General features: G+C 39.0%; 1 protein-coding gene across 22 annotated transcripts in view; it reads left to right on the top strand.

Moving 5' to 3' along the window:
• The window catches only part of COL25A1 (collagen type XXV alpha 1 chain), a 304,370-nt gene that overhangs the window by 267,512 nt on the left and 13,330 nt on the right, over positions 1-23,528 (top strand). For 12 of the 22 annotated variants that reach the window (XM_048302922.1, XM_048302923.1, XM_048302914.1 and 9 more), the window contains 15 exons: positions 611-655; positions 1,174-1,251; positions 4,181-4,204; positions 5,112-5,156; positions 6,721-6,765; positions 7,078-7,158; positions 7,905-7,967; positions 9,540-9,590; positions 9,958-9,984; positions 12,049-12,129; positions 13,997-14,032; positions 14,890-14,943; positions 19,777-19,830; positions 20,977-21,003; positions 21,746-21,799. In XM_048302922.1, the coding sequence (XP_048158879.1) occupies positions 611-655; positions 1,174-1,251; positions 4,181-4,204; positions 5,112-5,156; positions 6,721-6,765; positions 7,078-7,158; positions 7,905-7,967; positions 9,540-9,590; positions 9,958-9,984; positions 12,049-12,129; positions 13,997-14,032; positions 14,890-14,943; positions 19,777-19,830; positions 20,977-21,003; positions 21,746-21,799 (765 nt within the window). Of the gene's footprint in view, positions 1-610; positions 656-1,173; positions 1,252-4,180; positions 4,205-5,111; positions 5,157-6,720; positions 6,766-7,077; positions 7,159-7,904; positions 7,968-9,539; positions 9,591-9,957; positions 9,985-12,048; positions 12,130-13,996; positions 14,033-14,889; positions 14,944-19,776; positions 19,831-20,976; positions 21,004-21,745; positions 21,809-23,528 lie in introns of all 22 variants that reach the window. The other 10 variants (XM_048302926.1, XM_048302920.1, XM_048302918.1 and 7 more) reach the window with 6 other exon arrangements.

Raw genomic sequence — 23,528 nt, 5'->3', positions numbered from 1 at the left:
ATTCCCATAATTTGAAATGTGCTACAAATAGCCAGGAAGAAAAAACTGTGTGTAAGCTGGTAGTGATCTTAAGCCTGTCACAGAAAGAGCATCAAGAAACTCTTAAATCTGACAGCACTGTTGTATTTGTAAGGGTGGCAGTGTCTCAGAGCAGGGAAGTTCAGGAGGTTAGTGGAGGCATAATCACAGAAAGAAAAGTTTATACGTTTTGAAACACACATTTGAAGAAGTTTTTGACTGCTTTCAGCCTGAGTGATTTCATTTCTCTAGTATTCTCTTCAAGCTTTCGGTAGTAGTGTCATTAAGAATAGGGGATGTTACACAAATCAGTTAATTGGTAACTGCCCATTTTTTGGTTCTTTGGGATTTTTTTATTTCAAACCGATGTAATACTCTAATAATTCACACAGAATCAAATACATCATTGTCAATTCTACCACTATGTAGACTTTGAAGGACTTTTTCCTTTCATTAAATAAGATTCACATTCTGTTTAGGATGAGAGGCCCTGTGAACCAGTTCATATAAGAAAACATATTTAAAAAGGGAAGAACTATGTGATACATTTTCAAATGGCGTATCTGTTTTTTCAAATATCGTTTTTACATAGGGTGATACAGGTGAGAGAGGTGACACGGGATCTGCAGGTCCACGGGTAAGTCTACTTCTCATGTGAGCTCTTTGTTTTGTACTCTTAGATTCAGTCCATGTGAACTGAAATTGTAGCAGTAGTTAAAACTCCAGGTGAAACTGAGCACTTGACACTGTTGGAACGTGGTTGCCAACTGGCCTTTAATATGACTAACATCACTTGCCACTATTTGAAGCAGTCTCACATCCACAGTTTGTGGGCAGGATGTTACAAGCCAGATGTTCTGACATTGTTCACAGCCACTACAGAACTGGAGTGTAGGAACTGCTTAAATGTCTCCCCTCAGAGGTTTCATGTATTTGCTTTCCCGCTGCAGCACAAGTCACTGGTTACTGACTTGCTTATTTATCATTATAAAAAAAATATTTTCCTTTAAATGCTAACTTCCATGTTTTGTGGTAGTATATTGTAACTATGTTAAGAGTCCAACACCACAAAATAAAGTCAAAGCATGTGTCAATAGTTAAGAGTTTAAAATAGTCTTCGGTTGTCTCCAGATTTTAATGGAAAATGTATTACAGGGACCACCTGGACAGAAGGGTGATCAAGGTGCAACAGAGATAATTGATTATAATGGCAATATCCATGAAGCTCTGCAGGTATGCAAACATAACAAGGGTGAATTGGCTCACTCTGGTTTGGGAAAAAGTCATTTGACAGCACTGTATTTCTCTTTTGCCTAGAGCTTGAAAACATTTTGTGTGCAAAATTGTTGAGCTTATTAATCAGGAATCGCTTTCTATATTTGGAAACCAGGTTTTCTGTTTGGTGCTAAGACAAACTGTTTCCCTGTTACAAATTATCTGAGTGAATTAGTTTCATGTTCCCTGGAGAGTATTGACATCATCTAATGAGGACAAAACTAATTCATTGCTGGCTTTGGTGTTCAGTGCTGAATTAGTGTAATAAACTACATACACAGGTTTAACAGAAGTGTCTGCTTTTCAATTCATGTGTTATAATATTGACATTTCTCTTTTCCCTTGTTTTCCTCCTCCTCTTCATATAAAATGCAAAGAGCAGAATATTTGGGATTTGGAAACCATGTAACATGGCTCCATTAGCAAGCTGTGGATTCAATCAGCAACTTGAGTACATTAAGTAGACCAAGTACCAGTCTTCTCACTTATTCATTTCTGGAAAACCTATTTTGACTGGTGTGCAGAAAAGTGTGGAGGATTAAAGTGGGGTTACAAAAAGAGTGAATGGGTGTTTGCATAAAAGCAAAGGACCAAGATGACACATGTCATTGCAGTCAAGGTGATTTACATTGCAGCATACTCAGATGCAAATTCTTTGCAGTATAACTCCACGAAAGTGAATGGCTTGCTTATGTGAAACTGAAGACTGGATTTGGCTCATTGTGCCTCTGATCACTTTCTCACTGCAGCCGGTGAACTTTTTTTCTTGCATTTACTCAGTGGGAGTGGGCAAATATCTGACCAGTCATTTGGTTTTCAAGACTCTTTCAAAAAATAAAAAGTCTCACTGCCTTTACTAAAATCTCAGAGCCGTGTATGTCACTAAGGCTGCGTCCACTCTTTCATTGTGTGGGGAAGTCGGCACAGGCATGTTTTGAGGCTCTGCATTATGTTTGCCTCATTTGGTTTGCTTGTAAGGGAATTCAGACACACAACTTTCAGTCATCCAAATCCCTCTCTGGGTTCCATGCCTAAAGTAGCCTGAAATTAATGTTGTGTATTACCAGACAGAGATTTACCAGGGGTTTCAGCCCCTCTATCTCCTGTATTCTGTCTTTGTATCGTAACTCTGGCATCAGTCTTACTTTCAAGCTTCCTCAGAAAAGCTGCAGCACATAAAGAAGCCTTAAAAGTGGTCTAAAGCCTTTTGCAGTGGTTGAAACATATTAGAAAGCCTTTATCCCATTGCAAATCATTCCAAATGTCATCACCTTCTGATCCAGGGCAACAAATAATTGATATTAATGGGAATGACTATGCAGGGAGGGTATAAGTAAGATTATATAGGATCAGTCGAAAATATCCTTGCCAAATCCAGCACAGTCCTTTCAGATGGCAAACACCCATTCCTAAGTCTCCTGGTGCCAAATTCTTAGGGGCTCTGAGATTTGCAGTTCTCTCACAGAAGTACATGAGAACTTCCAGTGCTCAGCACTGAGCTGTGAACTTGCGCAGAATTTGGCCTGCGGATTTAAGAAGTTGACGAGTTTGCAAGATCTGAGCTGCTTGTCTCATGTTAGAATTTAGTAATAAATCATGAAGCAGTCTAGCAATTTAGTTACTTTGCCTTGTGCCTCCTATTCAATCTTAAGTACAATCTTAAAATTGTCATCGTGGTTTGAGCAAGAGCCCTGCTGCGAGTATGTGGCTTTCACTTGCAGGACCAAATACAAAATTAATCTCTCTGTCAAAATTGCTCTTCACACCTATGCTGCGGAATTTCCCAGGGCAAAAAGCAGTAGTCTCAAAATTTTAATCTTTGTAGGAGCTACAGCATTAGATATTAAAGTATCTGCCACTGTAAAGGAATCTGTTACTGTGAACACGTAAACAGTACTTTGCAATGGTTATTTTAGGTTTTCATACCTAGATAAACTGAACTTCTCGGTGTTTTTAAGGTTACTGATATATTTCCGTTAATATGTTTAAATTCAAAGGATATGAGTATATTAAAGCCATGTGTTAGAGAACAATTTTGTTCAAGTGCTTTGTATTGAGTAGGTTCCAGATCTTTGCCAACAGTATGTATTGTTGCACTGAAACATGGAGATTCTTTTACAGCTTAAAACAGAAGATCTGCAAACATTTATTTGCACATTGGATAACAATTAGAAAAGCAAATATTTCTTGTTCTGTTTAGGCCAGTAAGTTCTTCACAGGCAAGCTGCAATATTTGGGGTTTTACTCTGTTTAAAAATATAGACAGGCATTTAAATTACATTTAAATACTTTTCCACTTGCTTTTAGATTCTTTGGCAAAAAGAATAGTGACAGGTCAAGATATTTTGCTTCCTTCCATGATGAAAATATCCTTTGTCTTTCCAAGCATTTAAAGCAGAATTGTAGTATACATAGCTGGGTTGTGGACTGGTAGTTTTAGTGTAGAACTGCATTTTTATATGAAAAAGAATGTTATATTTCCACTCCAGGAATCGTATTCACTGGTTAAGCATTGGTACAAAACCTGCAGGCATCACAAAACATAGGGCTAGTCTTTTGGTTGACTTCAGACACCAACCCCTTATGTTTTCTTAAAAAGTTTAAAGAACACCTTTTTGAAGACTTCTGCTTAGATTTTGCTACTTAGTCATCGTTTATTTGATCTCTTTAATTATACGAAACTACTGTCTTCATCTAATTCCCACAGAAACCAAGCAGCTAATCCAACACCAGGAGTTAAAATTAACAAGGGTTTTATTCATGTTTCTGAAGGCATGGTGTCTCCCAGATACAGCATAGTTTCTGTGGAGATTATAACTGTAGCAAACAGAATTATTTATATCATTGTTTAATTCTGCTACTGACAGCTCTTTAATTTTGCCAACAGAGGGTTGCCACCCTGACTGTCACGGTAATTCCTATTGCATGACTTACTGTGCGTTGTAGAACTTCTCCTCTGTGTTGCAAGCATGTTCATAATTCTTCTAGCTCAGGACATGTCTTCATAGGATGTCAGCCTGGTTCATCATAGCATGTATTGATTTCTTTGCTTGGTGGTTCCCATAGCAGAGAACCCATTGTTGAAAGCCATCCAACAATGGAACCAATTCTGCTCCTTCTGAATTAATGGCAAAACTTCATTTAAGTACAAGACTGGGAAAACACATTCTTCTTTTTTGTTTCAAATTCTTCTCTGCAAGATTGCTGTTAGTTATATTTTCCCATCTGTACGTACCCTTTCTTTATATTAATGCAGGGGATTTTTAAATGTTGTTGTGGGGTTTTCTTAAAGCATCCCCACTATGCACCATCCAGACCAGTATTTGATATATGACACTGTGTCCACAGCCTGGGGTAGAAATGAAAAAAATGGTTACAGCTTATTCCATGGCAATTTCACAAAGCACTGAGTATCCCCAGATGCACTTAGCATCTTTTAGCAGAATCCTCTTTGCAACTGGTTGGAGATTTCTCCTGGTCTCAGATTGTTTTGGATCAGGTAGTGAGAGCTGGCAAATACGACTGGGTTCTGGTCTCACTTCCATTAAGGGAAGCAGTGTCATTTCATCAATAGGAGCAGAGGCCTTTATTATAAAATATAGGCTGTACTGTTATTTTAACACTGTTTTTGTGGTAGTGTTGTTGTTGTTGAGAGCTGTCATAGGTTAACAACTTGTCCATAACTGGTCTTGGTTCCCCTTGTGTTAAACATCTAACCCATTTTGTTACAGTAGCTATATTAACATTCGCCCTGTGCTTACATGACAAGTTCTTCAGGAGTTTATTTAAAAACTGAGGGGTTTGTATTTTCTGTTTAGGGACCACCAGGACCACCAGGACCCCAAGGGCTGCAAGGGTCAAAGGTGATCTTCCTTATTTTACTTGTTGTATCTTAAGGGTGGAGAATTTTCTGTAGTTTTTTAAATGATGTATGCACCCAGGTAAATTGAGCTTTCCAGCACAGTTGTTTAACTGTAAATTCATCAAATATGGCATGTTTCTAACTTTGTACCCAGATTCTTGAAATGTAGCTTTCCAGAACAGGTGCTTTGTTTAGTTGCCACACACAGATGCTCAGCTAAGGACCAGCAAAATTAATTAGTACTGAAAGAGTGCAGAACCATCTTGCTCAGGGATCGGCACCAAGGTAGCTCCCTAGGACTTTGCGAAGTATCCACACAACCAAACAGTGGCTCCCATGCCTCACTTCTGGCTGAGTGGGAATGAGGTAGGCAAAACTGTGTGCAAGACACCACTGGCCACCGTGTGAGTGCATGTGAATGCAGCTTTTATGTCACGGGGGTACCCACCCAAATAAGTACAGTATTGTCTAATGTCAGTAAAAATTACAACGTACACATGTGGCCTGGAGCCTGGCTGGAAACCCAAGCCTGCTAATACCACCTGGCTGGTGCTTACACGTAGTACAGAAGGGTTAGTGAGCAGCCCACACAGAGACAATGAATACCATGTGCTGCACGGTTCTGTAAAATTTAAATAATAAATTTGCCTATACTTAAAAAGTGTTGAAATTAGTGGACTGTCCCTAATTGCTTTTAAACTAGTTGAGATGTTTCTCCTATTTCTTAAATAGTAGATACTGCATCTTCTCCCAGTGTCTCTATGCTCTTGCAAGAGCAAATAGATGCATCTTCAATAACAGTACTAGACATTTCAGACTTCATCCAGTATTTCCAGTGATATGAAGAGTATTTCATATGGAAATACATCACAATACACATGTGCATTGTTTTGAGAAATTGTGAGAAACAAGGTTCATTCTACATGATAATTGATAATAGAGTACACAGTTAAGTGTGCAGAAATTGCTTTTTGCATTATCATCTACGCAGCATTTCTGCAGCATGGGGTATGTTGTGAAATACAGAGAAGTTTGAGTGTGGAAGAGATTGTGTTCCTTCGTATAGGTGAGCCTTCTCCTTCAAAATTTACAATGTGAAGCAGAATTCAACATTACAGGAGTTTGTTTCCAATATCATTGACTGCACCCATCCAAGTAACTTATTCCCTTAGAGAATGCTACCTAGGAGCTGGTCATAAGACAATGTTGTGAATGTGAACTCCTTCACTGAGTGATTTTTAATAGGGGAAAAAAAACATGAGGTCCCTCCCTACCTTACATAAATGGAGAGGCGTGATTCCGTATTTATTCTGGTAGCAGGCAAAGTTTCCATTGGATTGGGATCTTTTCACCCCATGGGATTTTGTCTTCTTCTTCTTTTTTTAAATGCACTTGTCTGGCCTTTATACAACCCAAAGTTATTCAATAGAGGTATTATATATGTCCTGGACTTTTTGACAGAATATTCCCTGGCTTTATTCTTGTTAATTATGAGAATTTCTCTGACTTTTTCCTCTAGTGTCTGGGACAATTGGGATAATCCAGTTCTGTCTTGTCTCTTGCAGGGTGAACCAGGATCCCCAGGAACTCCAGGAGCTGATGGAGAGCAGGTACATTTTATGTCAATCATGTAGTGGAGAACATGTGAGAAACCATAGGTTGTTGCAAGAGATTATTTCCATGATCCCAAGTTTTAACTTAGATCTAAAGAATATTATGATATTAATTAATATTATGATAATAATTAATAAAGATCATTATAATGTTGCTGCATAGTCTGTGATCTAATGATGTCTCCATTTTTGCATTTTAATAGCAAAGGTATATGCATGCACATGACTTCTGCTTATTAGGATCAAAGCTAGAATTCTCTTGGTGTCTCTAGTTTTTTGCATGATTTGCTGAATAAGTCCGTATTTTAGGGTCCTAAGGGCTCAAAAGGAGACACAGGTGATCCTGGAATGCCTGGAGAAAAGGGAGGAATCGGACTGCCTGGCCTACCAGTGAGTATGAAAAACGAATTCATTAGTTTTAACAAAAATACTTTTATTTTTTCTCTCTTCCATTATCAGGAATTTCCAACAGTGCTGATAAATTGCAAATGGGGCAGAAAGCGCTGGGGAGAATATTCTGAGATTGTTCTGCAGCTAATCTAGGAGGAGGTGTAAGATTGTCAGAACTTTTCATTCCACTTACAGTAAAAAAAAAATACTGTATAGGGAAGAAAGAGATTAGCTGGCAGGCTGACCAAAGCTGTACTTCTCTTGTAATATATAGCACAGCTTGGGCAAGGAGAAAGGAGCTATGTTTTGAATGGAAATTTCAGGTGACTTAGATTGAGGAGGGAGAGAAAATGCATGAATATTTATGGGATGCATTCTTCCTATTTATATATGTGTGTGTGTATATATATATGCATGTGTGTATATATATACATACAAATGAAATTTCTCAGTAAAAATAGAAACAATTTCAAAATTGTATCCATGGTACAATTTATGGAGTGCCAGTTTAAGGAATTGTCATAAATATCTTGCTACAATTGATAGTTATCAATATAAAAGCATACACTTATATTTGTTAAAAATTATTTAGAAAGTAGTGCCAGAATTTTTTAAAGGATTTCCTTTATATGTGTGCTGTGTTATGGTAATGATGGTAACTATTTGCCAATAAGTATTATAATTTCTAGATTGATTGCTAATAAGATTACAGCTGTTTATAAATGCTGTTTTGTATGATTTTATAGGGAGCTAATGGCATGAAAGGTGAAAAAGGAGACATTGGTTTGCCTGGTGCCCAAGGTCCTTCAGTAAGTCTTAGTGTGGCTTTGCAATGAACACAGGAGTTCAGCAGTGGTTCTCCAGCTTCTGATTCTGAGCAATACTTGATATTCATGACTGATCGTTCCTGAGAATGAACAGATTTCTGGTCATAGAGCTAAATACAGTTTAAGAAATTTTAAATATATAATTCCTGTTCTGTTCTGTTGTATGACTATGAGCAAGTTCCGCTCGCTTCAGTCAAAGCCTTCTGGCTCTGTAATGAATTAAATGGGAAGAAAGAAAAAAACCCAAACAAACCATAATCTCTCTCAAAACCTTATACTCTGGGAATCTCAGATAGTCCAGTGAGAACCAAACTAGACTGACTAGTGATATGTCACCCAGGGTAATGAGCTAGTTGTGTGAGACCAGGCATTCTCCTGATTTTTTTTTTCCCAAAGCATTATAAAGGCATTAAAAAACAAAACCAAAAACCAAACAAACCCAAAAAACCCAAACAAAGTCCTACATAGTACCTTTATGGTGTGGGTGACTAACATTATCAGAGCACAGTAAGATGGGAGACCTCAGAGCAGAGGTTAGTGACAGAAGCCGTAGCTCTGCGGAGTCAGAGGCTGCCCTGTGCTGTCGCAGGACACAAGAGGCATCCCTCATCTCCAAGTTTCTTTCTATGAGAAGAGGATTATTTTCTTTCAAATTAATTCACCAATTCATTCATCTGTTCTGCTTATTTTCACTTGAAGGAGGACTTACAACTTTCAGGAGATTTCACAGATGGTGGAATCTGTCTTATGTTTCAAGGTGCATCTCGGTGATGCTCTTGCCACTACCGACATCTACTATAGCAGTGCATGAGTCTGGAGACCTGATTTAGCATCCCTGCTGCTACTCTGCGGGTTATGGTAGCAACCCAGTGGGATTAAATCCAGGAACAGAGGTGATACTGCACTGGATATATCATAATGAAATTCTCTCTTTGGCTTTGTTAGGAGCACGGAAAACCACTGCAGCATATATGTGCACTAAATGCTGAGCAACCCAATTACCTCTTTTACTGGCCTCAAAGAATTTTTGGTACAAGTGGGCTAAATTAAATAAAAGGAGAGACAAAGGGCAATTTTGAAAATATGCCAAAGCCTAGCTTGAATTTAGTATCTTTTCCATTTGTCAGTGTTGAGGAGGAATAAAATAACACGTCATCGTCTTCTGGCTCTGCAGATTAAGTAGTACAAGAGAGAACTAAAGAGCACATACCATAAAATATTAAAAGTTCAAGCATCCCTGCTCAGTACTGTTTGTTTTCCAGAGATTTATTTTGTTTCCCCCATAGTGTCTTAAAGTGTATCATAGACCCTAGGAATAAGAATCTGGAGACAGGCATGCTGCCATATGGCACAGGCAGATCTGCACTTTGGGTACTCTGTCTTTCAAATCCAACTAATTCCCATTCCTAAAGCCCTGTCTAGATGCACTGTCAATGTTCACTGTTGCATTGCTATTTTTGTAAGTGCTTGCCAACAAGAGTCAGCCTGACTTCTGGTATTTTTGTGGGAGTTCTTTGCTCTGCATGATTTAATGCCATTGTTTTTTATCTGTAGGTGATAGGACCACCTGGACCACCAGGGCCACATGGTCCTCCAGGCCCTATGGTAAGCTTGGGTGGAACAGAGGTGCTAGAAATGGTCTAAGCCCTCTTGCCACTTTATTGCCTGCTTACTAGAAGTGTTATCAGAATATGTGGTCATTAAAGAGGGGACTTAATTTGGAAAATTTTTTGCATGTCTTAAAAAAAATCATAGGAATTGGAGAAAAAAATGGCACATTCCTGTGATAGTGTTAATATGCTAGTGGTCTGGTACCTCCTCAGAATCAGGTGTTTGTAGTTGCTTTATTGACAGCTGAATTTCTTTTGAGAGTACAGAAATATAGGGGTAATTTGTATCCCTATAAAGCAAAAACACTCTCCAAAAAATTGTGGTGTATTTTCATAATGAGAAATGTTATTTTTATTTTCAGGGACCTCATGGACTGCCTGGCCCAAAGGTAAATTAATACCTGTCTTGAATAGATGTGCTCTTTATGTCTGCAGAGTGTCATGCCTTGCTCTTGAATGCATGCAGCTATGTTTTGTCATGCCTCATTTAATAAAAGTTCATGATATTCTTAAACCTTAAAGCAGATTTTAATATTTGCACCTTAAAAGCTTGCTAAATTTTCTGTGATTGTTTCTGAGTAGTATTTCTCCGCAGCATTGGCTGAGTCCATTTTTTGTACAAATATTTGGGATGTGGCACTAAATTATTTAGCTTCCTGTTTATGGGCAAGCTACCGTTGCACTTGGAATTACTTTGGAATAAAAAAGCATGTTACAGGCTCAGGAAATGAAGTCAGATAAACTCTTCTTCATTTATGCTCTCTTGTATCTCCTGCTTCTTCCAGTGTTCATGGCCTTTGTTAGGCACCAGGTATTTTGCTGACCAGTTCCTTCACATGTTATGCTGGTTCACCATCACAAACTGATGTGTGCATTTTCCTGTTTTCCAAACTGGAATTCATGATCAGACAGGTCTGCAATACATTTGAACATTTTCCATAGCGTAGTACACAAAGATATGCTTTAGGGGCTCTCTTAGCCCATGAGAACAGCTCAGGAGAGTGGAAGTGAATTTTGGGAGAGTTGGAATATTTTAATTTGTGCATTAATTCCATATTCACCAGTAAGATAAACTTCAGAATGACACTGTATTCATTAAGGCCAGTGGTCTTGTCAGACATGATCATTTAAATCACTATGGCTCCCTAATCACACCTTTCTCAAAAAATAAGGAAGAGAGGAGAGGGTGTTTTTGTTTAGTTTTGGGGGTTTATTTTGGGTTTTTGAAGGTACAAGACAGAAAATCACAGGTTTGACCCCTTATGAGACTGTGTTGGCTCAAGAAACCTAAGTCATAAATCATTTTCTGAAATCAAATATGTTCTATTTTAGTACCAGCCCCTCTTTACCTCAGGCTTTTGGCCTGAGACTCAGGCTTTTATGGGATTTCTCAGGTCTGTTTCCAAGACTTCAGCATTTCCAGTGCTACTGCTCTGAAAGTCACATCGAGTCAAATAGAAGAATGAAGAAATGGCTGCTTAGGGTGCAAAGCAGGCAGATGATGTCTGGAGTTGCTTAAAGGAGCAGACTCGGTTCTACTGAGATTTTTTAAAAAAAATATGAATATAATATACAGTAACATAATACATCAAAGGGAAATCTAGCAATGAGGCCATAGGGAGCAGCCTGGATGAAATACCCACGTATTTCTGTTTCCCAGAAGAGGCAGGTGTGGTCAATACTCGCCTTGACTGAGCAGCCCTCATGCAGATGCAGTTTTTCATTATGAGAGAATGATTTATTGGCAGTTCTGAGCCCAGTATTATCATCTTAGTGATGTTTAATATAATAGCCTATGCATAATTTAACAATCACAACAAGTGCCATTTCTTACATGGTTAAAATTTCTCTGTATGAACACAGAATCTATGGACCTCCCAAACAGCTTGGCAGTGTGTAACCTGTACTGTTTCTTTCAACTTGTTACTGTTTATGATGTATGCTTAAAGGTTTAAAATATCTTTATGTAAGATTTTGCTGCAAATTCCAGTTTGCTGTAAGGAAAAGTATTGCTTCCTTACCAAATGTGCTTCTCAGGAGATCCCACTGTAGAAACCTACTGTTTTGAGGCTTACTTTTATGAACATTTTCTTTCAGTTTGTATTATCTGCATAGGGTGGTTTATGGGATTTGAAGAATTTCCAAAACCCCCTGCAACTCATGCTGAGTTCAAACCACCTAACTATAGTGATAATTATTAGGAAAAGATTAAAAAAATCTGTTACCCATAATTTTCCTGTAGTTTTTTATTCATATGGATTTTAAATCTCCAGCAGACACCTCCCAAATATTTTTGCCCACTCTTAAATCAGTACATAAATTGCCAGTAAGCTGAGAAGGTTGAATTTGTTTCAAAGTGGAATTTGCAGCTATTTCTGAGACTGGCTTCTTCTATCCCAGCTTAAACACCCATTATAGCACCAAAAATTTGGCATTTATACTTTTACGTTTAGGGTGAACCAGGGTTAAATGGTCTTAAAGGATTGAAGGGTGAACCAGGTCAAAAGGGTGACAGAGGGCCCCTTGGTCTTCCAGTAAGTAAAAAACCCCAACTATTCAATTTCAGTGCAAATCACAAACGTCTCTTTCTACCCCTGATGAACAACTCTGATTTACTCGATAGCATACACAGAATATACCATGTTGGAGCAGAGCATCAGTCTTGTTTTGTTTTGTCTCTAATCTGTGCTATCGTCCCAAGTAATGTCCTGTAAAATCCAGTGCTGTCAGGGTTGGGTTTTTTTTGTTGCATGTCAGTTGAGAGTGTTCAGTGTCACAAGGATGTCATCACCTCCATTACATTAGTCATGCTGTTATTGAAGTGTTGTATGGTGTTTCCATTAAAAAAGGAGTCTTCCCTTTCCCCCATCTCCTCAGTTATTCTTCCTCTGGTTGCACTTCTGCAGTTCAAAAGGAGAGGTCTAATTGAGGAAAGCTAAAAATTGGGTCAGGGAATTTAGTTGGTTTCTGTTCCCTGAATTCTTATTTTTGCTTTGTTCTTTAGAAAATTTCCATTCTGAGTGTTTGGCATAAATTTTGTCTTAGAAGTGAAGAACCTTAAAATATGGAAACATCACAGTTCTTAAAATTTAGGTTGATGAAATAGAAAATACTTTATGTGTTTGAAAGCATGCTGAAAAGGCAGCTGTATTTTTTTCTCAGAAAAAGAGTTTATTTTTTCTTTTTGTTGTTGTTGTATGAGGATTATTTCCAGTGATTACGTTGTTAACAGTAAAATGGAGAAAATAGACTTAGTTGACCCAAAGGAACACAAACCTCTCTGATTAATATTTACAAGAACTGTGTTCAGGGCCTCTGGACAAGGTCAGCATCACTGAGAATTTTAATTCAATTTGAGGGGAAAAAAAAGCTCATTTTCACATTGGCAGTTACATCTCTGTAGACAGTGAGCTTTGGAGGCCTGAGCAGATGCCCTGAAAATGGCTACAAGGTAGAAGAGGCTCCAGAACAAAATAGGCTACTAGGTTTTCCAAATTTACAGTGATCTTGTTTTGCTCCTGCTTACTAAATGTCATCCTCAGGAGCAAAGTCCAAGTGTTTGACGTTACAGAAAATGGCTCGGTTTTTTGAGTTGGTTGGAGATTTTAGCTGGGTTTGTTTGGGGTTTGGTTTAGTTTGTTTTTCCAGTAGGGGGCTGCTCCCCAGATTATTCCCTGTGTCCTGACAAATGTTCCCTCTGTCCCCACATCCCCTCCCGCGCTGCCGCGCTCCGGCTGCTGCTCTGTTATTCCCACAGAATCCACGAGGGGTCCCCCCGTCCCCAAGGATGCTGAGGCTCCTCGCCCGGCGTGCCTGGCTGCCCGCTGCAGCCCTTGACTGTGCCCTGAACTGGGAGTATATCGGGAAAACAGGAAATGTGATTGTCTCCCGGGCTCTTGGAAATGAATGAGGCCATTGTGCTCAGGATCCAGATTTTGTTGGCTGCATAATGCAGTATTCTTGCACTTAAGTATTTCCTATCGCAGTTAACACACATTTTTCTTCCTTTGTGTGTAGTATTCAGTATTGTCGCTATTTACAAATTAGAAAGCATGCGAGTAAATTACAAAGTAAATATTTATGTGTTAAGGCTCAAAAACACCCTAACATCTGGTGTTTGTAGCGCTCCTGTAGCCTGACAATATTCTGCTCTAATACACTGTGATGTGAGGGCAGGGGTGGGTCGGTGATGTTACACTGAAGTGAGAACAGAATCAGGCTCTTGGTGTTCTATGTGAATTTTTAACTAACATGCTGTAGTAGTGTGATACCCACTCCAGAACCCTGTCACAGTGTGTACTGTGTGTTTGAATTGTGTTTATTCATCAGCACCACTTACTAATCTCACGTTCTTGTCATTCGTGTCGTGCCCATCATCCATGCTTCCACCTAACCACACAGGGAGCATCTGGCTTAGACGGAAAGCCAGGAGCCCGGGTGAGTCCCTTGTCTTTCTGTGTCCCCCTTCGTGACTGAGTCCATGTGCTTCCCGGGGGCTCTGCCGGCCAAGCTCACTCACTGCACAGAGGAAGGAAGGCCAAATGCTGCAGGCATTTTCCATGCTGCATAAGAGGGGGCTTCAAGCAGACTCTCAGGGCAATATGTGTGGGAAAGCAAATGTAATTCTCTGTAGAAGGAGCTCTGAACCTTAAAAGGCAGCTCAGTTTTGATTTTTGGTTGGACAACTGCTTGGTTGGGATGCTGATTTTCCTGAGTAAGGTTAGGGATGTAGATAACAGGAGAACATAGCTGTTCAATGCTAAGATGGAATCAGTGAAGGAGATGCAAATGTGCTGGGGTTCATCTACAGGCATTGTTACATTACACATCATAAATGTTAAATCTTTTGCTTTCTTTAATGATAAAGAGCTCTATACAGTGAAAGAGTTATATCTTGGAAGTAAGATTGCTATCAATCCCTGCAGTAGGTAAGTCCATCTTACAGGTGGACATTTCAATTTAAAGAATAATCAATTAAAAAAAAAAACAAACAATAATTTAAAAAAATTTTTTTTCTGACTCTTCCATCTTCTTCCAATCAGTTTAAGATCTTTGTAAATCTGATTGCTTCCATGAATGTAGTGAACTCCAAATAGAAGAAAGATAGTCTGCCTTGTAACAGGAGAGTTTATGGGTGGAGTTTTGAAAGCCAAAAAGGTTGCATCACAATTAAATCCAAATTTTCAACCAGTGAAGACTGATTCCATGTTAGTTCTCGTCTACAAGACAGCTATTAGAACTAAAGAGTTGTAAGAACAAGCACTCTCTCTTACCCTCCTTGTTCCTTTTTGTAGGGTGTAGATGGCCCAGTTGGTCCCCATGGCCCTGCAGGTCCCAAAGGAGAGAGAGTAAGTATATCTTCTGGGTGCTTCTCTCTACGAAGTGACTGCCACAAGGGAACAATGTCATGGGGGGACTCGTACTCTGCCTAGATGTCACTAAACAGAACAGTACCTCACCTATAGAGGAGCAGCCCACAACTGTGTGTCCGTTCTAGTTACACACACATTTATCTGTTTAAGGTTGGCACTGTAACTCACTAACTTCAGGGGAGCTGGTATTTTGAAATGACTAATCACGAAGAAATTGACAGGACTTCCTAGTTCACAGTATCACACACAGCATGATTTTCATTGTTTTCATTATTTTGTGTAAATTGAGAGAACAAACTGGTACAAAAGAAGATAATGTGATCTGATTATGTAAGAATGCAATGGCAAAAAAAAGAAGAGTATTTCTCTCCTCTATGCACTTAAGTGTTTTTATCCAGGAAGAATATCTCCAGCTGTTGTAAAATTTAAACTTTTCTTCCTGGTTTTTTTTTTAAGCTTAGAAGATAGGAGCCCTTCTATTTAATTTGAAATTCTCACAGAATATTTTCTCCAGTGGAAATAGGATAGGAACTCTAATCTTTAACTGAGCCTGTCACCTCTAATGATACAACCATCAACTTATGGAAAAAACCAGAAGATGATACCTTAGCCTAACTAAAACCTCCAAGGAGCTGCCAGTCCAGAACTTTGTCTCTTTGACTTCCTCACTTTAACAAAAGAACTGTGCTAAAGCAACTTCAGACTAGCTGTACTAAGGACAAAGCCACATGGCAGAGGTCTGGTTAGCTTCATCTGAGAAAAGTAAGATTCATTTTTACAGAGATGTGTATTGAGGGATAAATACAAGACATGCAGCATAGCCCAAAACAGACTGTACCGTAGACTGCAATTACCACTCGGGCTAATTAAGTGCCTGAAGGACTTGTGTACTTTTTCTGTTTTTCTAGGGGATTACAGATTCAGCTCTTTTTTTCCTTCAGTTAGGACATAATATATCTTCTGTCAACTCTGTGAAAAGATAGTTGATCATCATCCTCTTGTCTTAAGCAAATAATTTAGGTGAGATACACACGTAGAAGTATATAAAAATACCGTACATTTTATTCTTGCATTATGAGCTTTCATGTTGAAGGATATGTGTATGTACTACCAGCTGAAATGTTTTTGACAATGAAATAGAATATAAACTATTCTTCTCGTCTGTGGAAAAGAGCTACTAATATTTTTTTCTTGTGGGAGTATGCAAGGTCATAAGAAGTCATGCAGCTGGATCTGGAATAAGCCCTACTGTGACTGTTGAAAAGCAGTAGCTGCAAAAGGGATAGGAACTGCTGTGATGTAAATCAGTAGTTGCAGGGGCATAGAAGGAGAACTTTGCAAAAATAGAGAGACCAAGGTGTGCAGAAAATTCCTACACACCCACCATTTTCTGTGGAACTAAATGAATGGAAGGAAGTTGATACGACAGGCTTTTTGCCAAGCGGGCAGCTAACAAGATTATTGCTGTAATTGTTCATTTAATTATTCAGTACCATTTGGGAGGAGAAGTTTGATTGTAGCATAGTTATGTAACAGGTGCCCAGTGTTGATATATGTCTCATTACTTAAATAACAAATAGTGTCTTTTTAATGCAGTTTTACAACTTGCATTTGCAACTGTTGAACTTTTTAATGTGAAACAGGAGGGAAACATTTTTGTCTGCAGATTTCAGACTTTACTTTTTAGTTAAAAGCAGTGCATAGGGCCAGTGCTCACTGTCACTGGATAGGACCACATTCTGTCTGTATTGAGAAGAAAAACCCTGGGCCAGTATTAATCTAGAAGGGCATTGGGGCTATTTTACAGAACAATCATGGATTTGTTGTTGCACAGGCTGCATTTGAGGTGATGCTGAATTACTACTCCGAGGTAGGACAGGCTGTTGTGCAGATTAGGGTGGGTTGTTTGGTTTTCAATTTAACTATTTAATTAAAATAGAAAACGTCAGATCATCTTTATACAAAATCTATTTAGATGGTGGCAAGGTAGACTAAGAAAATCATGCATGACACTAAACTTTTTATAAATTGTTTAGTAGAAATTGAAATGGTAATTAATAATGTGAATTCATATAATTATTAGGCCAGTATCTCATAGTCGTTATTAAATTCTTCAGCTGTTGGAACACCGTTTTGCCAGGTGCTTAGAGAGATTTTACTGAGACCATCTTTATTAAATGAAGAAGTAAATCATAATAGGCCTCTGAATCTGACTGTGTACCTGTTAATCTCACTTATATACTGTCTTGAGAGAAAGTAGAGAACACTGGAGAACAGATAGACATCTTCAGCTACTGCTGATGAAAGGGAACATGTAAGCCTGAAGGATGATGACAGGCATAACGTGTATCCAACTTCTTGACCAGCTAAAGGAATCTGAGAGCTGGCAATATACATTTTCCTTTTTTATTATTTTCTTTTCTTTTTTTTGATGACAAGGACCTGGTTTTGAGCTTGATTTTGGCTTTCAGATGTGTAGCTTGTGTAACGTTGTCATCACTACACACATTTAGTACAAGTAGGGAAAGTGCATTCTCTTTAATTTGGTTAAAATGTTTCTCAGCACAGCAGTGGTATGAAATCTCCCTAACTATCCTAGTGGAGACAGCAATTATTCAGCTTTATTCACGCAAATGGTAACTCATGAATATCCATGATTCAGGAGACTGAAGTGAAATAGGAGGCAGAAACATAGATTATAGTTTCTATTCTTTGGACACTGATGGATTGTCTCACAAAAAAATATTAAAAACCTTCCTAAGGTTTGCCAGTATCTGCCACGCTGAAGGAAATTGTGATAGTTGAGGGCAGTATGCTCATGACAGTCCATCCATCTCATACAATCCATGAACATTCAGGACCTCATCTGATACTCCAAACATGTTTCAGCATGTGCTTTGTATTGGAGGCAAAAAGTTCTGAGATACAGTTCTCCAAATATATTGTTACATAACAGATGAGATTATTTCCTAGACTGATACATTCAGTATCTTTATGTCTACCATATGTTTAGCAATGTTATAAGCCTATCTTGAGAGGACTTTGTACAGTCATCTTGCTGTTGAAGAGTAAAAAAGCAAAGATGCTTAACTAGTCTTGACATATTTCGAGTACTGATCAAAGGGTTTTGTAGCTCTTACCTACATAGGTCAGCACATTAGTTTCTTCTTAGCAGAAAGCTTTAAAGCTGCAAGGGATTTATTGTTTTGAAAATCAGCTGTTACTTCCCAATACTCCTATTGGAGGGCATCCAGCCTAAATGCTGCTCAGAAATTAGCAGGGGAGTAACAAAATCCAGAGAGACCTGACATTGCACAACTCATTACCACTAGACTAAAGCAAGTGTCCGCCTTAGTAAAAATATGAAGTATTTCAAACAGATCAAATGTCAGTTATTCTGACAGACTCCTTATTGCTGGGATTATTCAACCACAGGTTAAGGTTCAGTTTGTTCTGGTGCCTTATTTTTTGTGTAATTTGGTCAATGAAATTTAGACATAGCAGTCCATTTTCAGAGCTGTGCCAAGTACTTGGCTGTGCCGATGATCACCACTATTAATTAGGTACACATCTACATCTCTGTCTTGTGCTTTTAATTATAGAGTCATTAATTAATTAATAATAAGTGGTAAATAACCCAGAGGATGTTGTACAGAGAATTATCTCAAGAGTGCAAGTGCAGCAAACACTAGGATGAAACTCAGCACTTGTGCACACCAGGAGCCTTGCACGCAGCCTTGTGTTAGGGTGTGTTCAGGAAAGGGGGTGAAGAAGGGATCCAAGTCACCCTGCCTAACAAATCCAGAGTAGGAGCTTTGAAAACTAGAGGTGGTCAGGTTTTTTTTCTTTTATTTCATCAACACTTGGAGCAGTTTAGTTCTCTCCCAAGAGAATGGCTTTTCTGATGGATTTAATTCAGAAGAAGGAACACCACAGTCTGAAACAAGACTGCTTTCCATGCCTTCTTCCCAGCCCTGGCTCCCTGTCAAGCTCACAGGGACCTGTGCTCGCAGTTACATGGGCTAGTCCTGGCTGGCTTGGGAAGCTTAACTTCATATCAGTCTTGATAAAGAACAATTAGAGAGCAAAAGTGATTTGAAATTTGTTGCCTTGAAATTCCATTCCATTTAGAAAAGTTTACCCTGTATTAAGTTTGAAAAATGATTTTGGAAGCACCCCTCTGGAAATTGGTAATTTTTCCATGGATTTTGGTGCCGAATGAGATCAGACTTCTGGAGTTATCTCTGTACTTATTTGTCTTGCATATTGTTACAGTTGTTTTGATTTTGATAAACCAGGGTATATTTACATCACTTATCTAGAATCCAATAGAGGATTTAGCAACACAGCACAGTGCACAGGATAATCTTCACAATGTCACTGTTAAAAGCATTGCCTACTTAAATACAAGCTTTGACTGACACATCATTTTTGCGTGTCACTGTGTTGTATCTCAGCCTGCTGTGTTGGAGCTTGATGCTGTATGTCCTCAGTTTTCATTACAACATTGGATTTTTACTGAGAGCAGCATTAAGCTGTTAAAAGCTTAAACTTGACACTGGCGCAAGTTCAGTTGAAAAATATTTTCAGTTACTGAGGTATTTAAAAATGAATGTGGTATCATATGCCTAGAAAGTCATTTTGCCTAGAAAGTAATACACACCTTTTCTTTCCCCCTTAAGCAATGAGCTTGGATATTTTTCACTCAAAATACTTAGGAATGCATAAACTTTAACCTAAAGCACTTGGTAGAGATAATTTCTAAGATAACCAGTGTTTTTGTTTGCTTGTTCTGTAATCTTTTCTTAGGGTGAGAAGGGAACTGTAGGTGACCCTGGACCCAGAGGACCATATGGCTTGCCTGTAAGTTCCACAGAATTTGTACGCACGGCACTTTTCATCCCTCCCTGATTAAACCTTGTGTGCTTTATGGCTGATTTTCACCTAGCAATAGAGTAAGCTGGAAAAGGCAAAGATAGATAATAAACCCTGACAGTGCAAGGTCTATGGTCTGTATCACGCTGCTAGGTTCCTACCCATGCACATAACAAAACAGACCTGACATGAGCCAGCAAGAGAGAGGAAATGCAGAATGCAGGTGCTCCTGGTTCAGCAGCCTTTGGCCATCAGCTGCCTGACCATGTGAGAGTGCCAGGAGTTCAGGCTGAACTGTGGAAAGCTGTGAATTTTTTAATGTCAATAAGGGGCTTGGATTTCCATCCTGCAAGGTTTCTTTGCCATTATGTTTTTGCTTTGTTTGTCACTTCAGAGATGTGTTTTGTTTTCATTTCTGTGCCATCTGCTCAGAAGCAATCTGAGAACTTCATTGTTGCTCATTCGTTGTTGGAAATTATGCACTTTAAATCAATAATTTTAATTATGTTATCCATTCCTAAAATATGAGGTAGTACTTCCTTTGGCCTGACAAGGATATCCCCAATAAAATCAGTTGACTTTCCCTGTTTACACTGCTGATGACTGGGTCAGGTGTGTACATACACACGTCTGTTCTGTACTTTGACGCAAGGAAAGCCATGTAAATGTGCTTGGCCAGGCACAACCAGCCTTTTCAGGAGACTTTCAGTGTTTCCATCCCCTCTCCAGTCTTATCTGCTTCATTAATTAATTTAACCTGGAATACAGACCTGTGGTTTAATTGGATCCATTTAATTGAATCAGGAGTCAGTGGCTGGAGATGGTTTTTCAGGCTCTATGGAGTGTTAAATTAGCTTGCTACGTATTTTTATCTGAGAGTCACTTTAGTGAGTTAAATTGAAAGCAAAAAAAAAAAAAATCCAGTATCTGTTTCCCATTCCTGTGAACTAAAAATAAAACTTTATAGGTTTTTCTGTATTTTTAGCTTTCTCCTGGAATCTGCCTGCAAACAAAACAGTCAAGCAAAATTTTGAAGCCAGGTTATCAGTTCCTGGAAATGCTAAACACGGGCAGCAATGTCCTGGTCTGAGGGATGCTAATGCAGTTCTGTGGTTCTTTGTGGTTCTTTGGCAGGGCAAAGACGGCGAGCCTGGCCTTGATGTAAGTAATGTGTGTGACCAGGGCACACTCAGGGGTCGGTAAGCATCTGCAAGAAATCCCTTATGGAGCACAACAGCTTTGCTGCCCTTTAGTGTGCATGCAGTACCTGCAGAGAGTGTGCTGAATGCTGCATTCGCTCTTTCTCTGTGGTAAAGAGGACAAAGATTGTGCAATGTACAGCCCTTATCGACAGACACCAGCAGATACTAGTGCTTAGCAATACAAGTACTTGGTTCTTTGGATGTCAGTGGGCTTTAAAAATGCTTGCTAGGAAAATACTCAGATGACTCATTTGTAGAAGAACGAGGAGTCACTTAACACTTAGTTAACTAAATTCATTCTAATTAAAGAGAATAATTTCATAGCCTGTAAGGGGTATGTTTCAAAACATAGGCTCTTTCCTTGGCATGCTAGAAAGACTTACTGAAAGTCTTTTTCTGTAGTCCTACACTGAAATCCCTAACTTGGAGGAGTCTTTTTCAGAATGCACATATGCTGTGTAGCATGGATGATTGCCAGTTTGAGCGGTATGATTTCTCTCTGTAGCTGCCAAAATGTTTCTACCAAACTCTGTGACTTACTTGTCTCACATGCTCTTGTCTGTGCATGTGTCCACACATAGCACACATATATGTACAGAGTGTGTAGTGAAATCATCTTTTTAGGTTTTCCAAGAGTATTTGAAAACTTAACCTGCATGTTAATAAAAGTCAACCTATCTTTGTCCATTTTGTTTTTATAGGGTTTCCCTGGTCCTCGAGGAGAAAAGGGTGATATAGGAGAAAAGGGAGAAAAGGTGACCACAGTGTTATTAACTGTTGCTTGATTCCTCAGCTAATCAGTTCTGCTGTCTTTATGCTATAAATTGTCACATTAAAAATTATCTTTGTTTTACTGTGTGCCAAAAGGCAAGTCACAGATACATACTGGAGCAAAATCGTAAAAAACCACAAAAATGTATGTACAGAACTAGAAATATCAGCATGTTCCAAAGCACAGCTCTTTTTTCAGGCTCATTTTCTCCAATCCACCCTGCACTTGTTGAAAATCCTGAAATATTTAATGCAGACTTTAGTCATTGTGGTAGTAATTTTACACTGAAGAGCCCAGCTCTGTTCCCTGGCAGTATTTGCAGTGTAATGGTTGATCCTGGTCTACCATGCCTGTACATGCTACCTGTCCCACAAGTGGATAAGACAGGAACTGTTTTAATTTTTATTTTTCGCAATTTCTTTTTTTGCAATTAAGTACTTTGTGATACTTGTGGATTGAAACTGAATCGTGTACTCTACCATTTCTGGTAAACCAACTAGACAGGGAAGTTAACAGAAACAACCTGACTTCATTTTCAGTGTTCAGACACAGGGACTTGGAAATCTGTTTATTAAAAAGCAATTCAGGACTTAATGTGTGTAGAGAAACTTCACAAGCAAATCTCTTCCATTTCTATCCAACACAAAGCCCAGTTGCTAAAACTGCTGAATTAGAACTCACACCAAGCCACTTAATGTAAAAGTACATACATGCAACAGATGATTTTTCTAGGACAGACAAATGTTTGTCAAGCTGACATATGCGGGGTTAGGCTAAGTTAATTTCTCATTATGGTGTCTTAAACAAGAAGCAGGGCTAAAAAGTCACCATGGGTGTTAGAGTTCATCTGCATTCCTTAGTACGGTTAAGCAAAACACTTCCCAAGAATGCACTGAAAAGTGTGTTATGAGTACAACACTTCCCAAGAATGCATGAAAAGGGTGCTATGAAATACATCCTTCCCCTTTGTCCCTTGCTATATTGCTCTTTTTTTTGAGCTCAGAGATCCCTGGTAAGGTACCGATTTTGCAGAACAACAGTTGTTTAAGCAGGTGCTCCATGAATATTATAAAGGCACTGTTTGACCTGGCAGAGTAATCACAATGAATGGTGAGCTCTTGCTTGCTGTCAGAGTACAGGTCTGTCTGCCACAAGTGAACAGCTTTTCTCCTTGAGAGCAGCTCTCCGTCCAAAGGTGTAACTGATAAACTGCCAGCTCAGAGAGGTGGTGGGCAAAATGCTCTCTTGTGGTAAGTGGGAGTTACAGCAAGTGCCAACTCAAATGAGCTTAACAGTGTGCTCTCATGCTGGGATACATTCAAAGAGTTGTGTCCAGAAGATAAAAATAAGTTATTATACCTCTCTAATCGATTCCAGTGAGGTTGCTTGAATACTGCAGATGGTCTTTTGAGCCTCACAGTTCAAGAAAAACTTGAGAAGTTGGGGAGTAAGAAGGATACCAAGCTGGCAGGGGTCTGGGACAAACACAACCAATAGTAGAGGTTGGAGGAGGTGGACTGGCTTAGTCTAACAATGAGGAGGCCAAGCGGCTTGAAAGGGGAGACACAAAGATGATGGAGCAAAACTCTTCTGGATAGTGGCAAATGGGGAAATGCAGGACCACAAGCTGCCCCTGAGAGGTTCAGAGCAATTGTTCTCACAAGAAGGACAGCACAGCACTGGGACAGTGCACCCAGAGAGGGGCCTGAACC

The sequence above is a fragment of the Corvus hawaiiensis genome, chromosome 5, assembly GCF_020740725.1.
Source record: "Corvus hawaiiensis isolate bCorHaw1 chromosome 5, bCorHaw1.pri.cur, whole genome shotgun sequence".
Taxonomy (NCBI): domain Eukaryota; kingdom Metazoa; phylum Chordata; class Aves; order Passeriformes; family Corvidae; genus Corvus; species Corvus hawaiiensis.
Note: the sequence above shows the minus strand (reverse complement) of the source record. Positions and strands in the feature narration are given on the sequence as shown.